Below are 4,920 nucleotides of genomic sequence, written 5' to 3'. Positions count from 1 at the left end.
CCATATTCATAAGTGACAGCTTGTCGCCAGAAGAGAAGGAAGATCTCATTACTCTAATACGAGAGTATATTGATGCCTTCACTTGAAACTATGAGGATATGTCTGGGCTTGATCCCCAAGTGGCTATGCATCGATTAAACATCAAACCAGACGTCAAGCCTGTTAAACAATAGCAAAGGCAATTTCGGCCCCAAATCATGGAGGCAATTGAAACTGAAGTTAAAAAGCTCATCGTCATGATTTATCTGCAAAGAGCAGCATCATGATTAGGTGGCCAACAATGTCCCTGTTCTAAAAAAGAACGGGAAGATTCAAGTGTGTATCAACTTCCAAGACCTGAATTCGGCTTGTCCTAAAGACAATTTTCCTTTACCTATCACGGACGTCATTATTGACAACACGTACGGGTTTGAAAGGATATCTTTTATGGATGGATTCTCAGAATACAATCAAATCAAAATGTATCCTGATGATGAAAAGTACACATCCTTTCGAACACCTTCAGGGATATACTGTTATACAGTAATGCTCTTTGGATTGAAGAATGCGGGTGCTACCTATCAACGTGCTATGACCTCTATCTTTCAAAAACATCTATGAAAGACTGTAGAATGTTACGTTGATGACTTGGTTGTTAAAAGTCGTGACAAGGGAAACCATCTGCATGACTTGAAAATAATGTTTGACCTTATGCGAGCACACCAGCTGAAGATGAATCAAACTAAGTCATTCTTAGGAATGGCTAGTGGTAAATTTCTCGGGTTCGTGATCACAGCTAACGGAATTCGTCTTGACCCAGACAAAGTCAAAGCTATCCAAGAGCTACCACTTCCTAGGAATCTTAAGGAGCTTCGAGGCTTATAAGGGCGATTGGCGTATATTCGCAGGTTCATTTCTAATTTGTCAGGGAAAAACCAACCATTCTCAAAACTAATGAAGAAAAGAGTATCCTTCAGGTGGGATGAGGCTTGCCAGAAAGTGTTCGAGGAGATTAAACAATATCTCTCCAATCCACCAATATTGGTTACACCGAAGTCAAGCAAGTCTTTCCTGATATACATTAGGGCTACAGATCATGCATTAGCAGGGCTCTTAGCACAAGATGATGAAAATGGCCATGAGCAAGTGGTTTACTATCTCAGTAGGACTTTATCAGGTGCTGAACCTCGTTATCCTCTTATTGAGAAAGAATGTTTGGCACTGGTTTTCAAAGTTTAGAAGATGTGATATTATTTGGTTGGACAAACCATACATGTCATTTCTCAGATTAATCCTATTCGGGTATTCATGACACAACCTAGTGTATTGAACTGGCGACTCGCCAGATGGGCTTTGTTACTTTCCCAATATGACATTCACTTCAAACCTTAAAAGGCAGTAAAGGGTCAAGCTATTTGTGATCTTATGGCCAATCATCTATTGAAAGAAAAAGTCGAATAGTACCAAGACATGCCAGATGAGACGTATGAAGCAAACGTTGTTTCTAAAGAGCAGGTATGGCAACAATACTTCGACGGTGCATCTAGGACAAGTCCTACCGGTCGAGTTATAGCCGGAGTGGGGGTTGTCTTTATCTCCTCCCAAAATCATGTACTCTCACGCATCGTTTCTTTAACAGAGTCGTGCTCTAATAATGTGGCCAAATATAATGCTTTGTTGGTTGGTCTAGATATAGCTAAACAGCTGGGGGTAAAACACCTAGAAGCGTATGGCAATTCTCAACTCATTGTTAATCAAATGAAGGGAGAATATGAGGTTAGGAATGAAGACATCATTCCTTACCATATTGCAACAATCACATTGGCTGATTCTTTTGAGGGCTTCTACATCGACTACGTACCCCGTCTCAAGAATACCTATGTTGATGCATTGGCGTCACTTGCGGCTACCTTAGCTCTACCTGAAGGAGCTACCCAGCAAGTCACAGTGACAAACAGACAATTATTCAAATTGAAGTATACATTCTAGATTAACACAATTGAAGGTGAGCCCACAACGCTCGAACCTAAGGATTGGCGGTTTCCGATTATTGAGTATGTCTTATATGGCTTATTGCCTAAAGATATCAAGGAAAGAGAATCTATTCATAGACGAGCACCTAGATTCGACTACGATTCTCAAATCTCAAACTTTATACTGAAAGTCGTATGACGGGCTGTTGCTTTGCTGTTTGTCAAATAGAGAGGCAAAAGAAGCTCTTAAGGAAGCTCACGATGGCATCTGTGGAGCTCATCAGCCCGATCCTAAGTTATGGGATCGACTATGCAGATTGGGTTATTACTAGCCTAATATGGTACAAGACCTTGTCTCCTATGCCAAACAATGTTACGCCTACCAGATACATGCTAATTACATGCATCGATCATCCGAGCATCTTCATCCTTCAACCACTTCATGGTCTTTTGAAACATGGGGGATGGATATTGTTGGCCCAATAACCCCACCTTCTTCCAAGGGACATCGCTTTATTTTAGCAATAACTAATTACTTCTCCAAATGCGTAGAAGCAATACTATTAAGAGAAGTCAAGATGAGTGATGTTGTTAAATTCCTAAAACATCACATCGTATACAGGTACGACATTCCGAGGCATATCATTCATGACAATGGGCCCTAATTTGTTAGCTAAGCCTTCACCCGATTCTGTGATAAATTCAGAATCAAGAATTTAGCTTCAACAGCTTATAATCCTGCTGCTAACGGTCAAGCAGAGGCTTTCAATAAGACCATCGTCAGAATTCTCACTAAGGTAGTTTTGACAAATAAAAGAGACTGGAACGAGAAGTTAGGTCAAAGTTTATAGGTTTATCACACGACGGTTCGCACGCTAATAGGAGCGACACCATATTCCTTGGTATATGGATGTAAAACCGTATTACCATTGGAAATCCAAATTTCGTCTCTGCGAATAGCACTCACAACTGGTATGACGATGGAAGAAAGTCATCGCCGACGTCTTGAAGAATTAGAAGCGCTTGATGAAAAGTGACTGCTAGCTCAGCAACACATTGAACTTTATCAAGCTCGGATTTCCAGAGCATTTGATAAAAAGGTTAGATACCGCATATTCAAAGAAGGTGACTTGGTTCTTGCCGTTCAATGCCCAATGATCTTGAACTCCAAGAAGAAAGGGAAGTTCGAGTCAAAATGGGAGGGACCATTTATGGTAGAAATCGTCTATTCAAATGGAGCTTAGCATCTTATCACTCAAAATTGCGACAAACTCATGATGCCTATCAATGATAAATTTCTGAAGAAATATTACCCATAGGCTTCACGATCAGATATACCTCACAGCAGGAAGAGAAGCAAATAAAGGTAATAGTTTTCTTAACTCGTCTCCTCCAAATTTTCCTCATTAATCCTCTTTAATAGGATAATAGGACTATAAAATTATCATGTTAATGATGTCCTCTGACAATTGATGCTTTTGCTCAAAACAGTATCTTTCCAATAGTAACCCATTATGTGATGTGTTACTTCATTGTTTGATTTTTCCTAACGTCGTCATTTTCCCAAATGACATTCGTTTTCCTAGCTTAGGCCTACCAAGTGATGTGCCTTCATTTCTATCATCATCATCATACTTCTAAAGTCACTGAATGATGTGATCTTTCTAACGTCGTCATTTTTCCAAATAACGTTCATTTTCTTAACTTAGGCCTACCAAGTGATGTGCCTTCATTTCTATCATCATCGTCATACTTCTAAAGTCATTGAACGATGTGATCTTCCTAACGTCGTCATTTTCCCAAATGACGTTCGTTTTCTTAACTTAGGCCTACCAAGTGATGTGTCTTCGTTTCTATCATCATCATCATACTTCTAAAGTCACTGAATGATGTGATTTTCCTAACATCATTATTTTTCTAAATGACATTCGTTTTCCTAACTTAGGCCTACCAAGTGATGTGCCTTCCTTTCTATCATCATTGTCATACTTCTAAAGTCACTGAACGATGTAATTTTCCTAACATCGTTATTTTTTCCAAATGATATTCGTTTTCCTAACTTAGGCCTACCAAATGAGGTGCTTTTGTTTTCTTTATTTTTCTAAGTCATTGAACGACTTGATATTCCTAAAGTCGTTATTTTTACAAATGACGTTCATTTTCCTAATGAGTCTGCTACGTGTTGAACTTTGTCCTTAATCCTTAGTTATATTTTGAACTTCGTTATCATACATTTGATCTGAAGTCTAAAAGAGACTAAGGATAGAAGAGAAATGTTAGCATTGAAATCTAAGAGAAACTCTTTGATAACTCATCATACTGAGGAGAGAAGTATGGCTAGTCCAACTCAAACGGCAGTTGTAAAGGCAACTCAAGTCCATTGATAGCTGAGGGTTTGCTAAAAATCCTAAGTTAGAATGCTTCAGTTATGCAAGAGAACAATATGTGGATAAATATAAATTTTATTCATATATAATCAAAAGTACAGAAACTAGAAGTACATAGATTGAACTTAGAAGACTCGAACTATAATACAAGGTTCAATTACAAGTTCTTTCAATTACAATACGAAGTTTAGTTATAAGTTCTTTCAGCTACACTATGAAGTTCAATTACAAGCTCCACGACCTTCGAGATTGCACTACGAGCCTCGTCCGCAATAACATCGTTGTCTTGTTGTTGAAGTTCCATCTTCCGTTTCTGGGCATGAAGTCTTCCTCATACCCAACTTTTAACTTAGGTGCTTGTAGCTTGAGCCAACCTACTTAGGTAAACTGACTACTAATAGAAACACCACAAGCTCTGAGCATAGCATCAGCACTTCTCCCATCTCCGCAGAACGTGAAGGCAGCTCTAACATTATTGCTGACTCCTCCAAAAAAAAGCACTTCACTGAATCTGTGAAGTTGCCACATAGACCAAAGTTCAGAGAAAAGACTATATGCTTGGGGGTGCATGGCATGTCAAA

General features: G+C 39.0%; 1 protein-coding gene across 1 annotated transcript; it reads left to right on the top strand.

Annotated features, from left to right (window-relative positions):
• Positions 1,450-1,968, top strand: LOC109823297 (uncharacterized protein Mb2253c-like). Its single transcript, XM_020389582.1, has one exon. It carries the CDS (start codon positions 1,450-1,452, stop codon positions 1,966-1,968), a length of 519 nt encoding a protein of 172 aa, XP_020245171.1.

Source organism: Asparagus officinalis, chromosome 9 (genome assembly GCF_001876935.1).
Source record: "Asparagus officinalis chromosome 9, Aspof.V1, whole genome shotgun sequence".
Classification (NCBI taxonomy): Eukaryota; Viridiplantae; Streptophyta; class Magnoliopsida; order Asparagales; family Asparagaceae; genus Asparagus; species Asparagus officinalis.
Note: the sequence above shows the minus strand (reverse complement) of the source record. Positions and strands in the feature narration are given on the sequence as shown.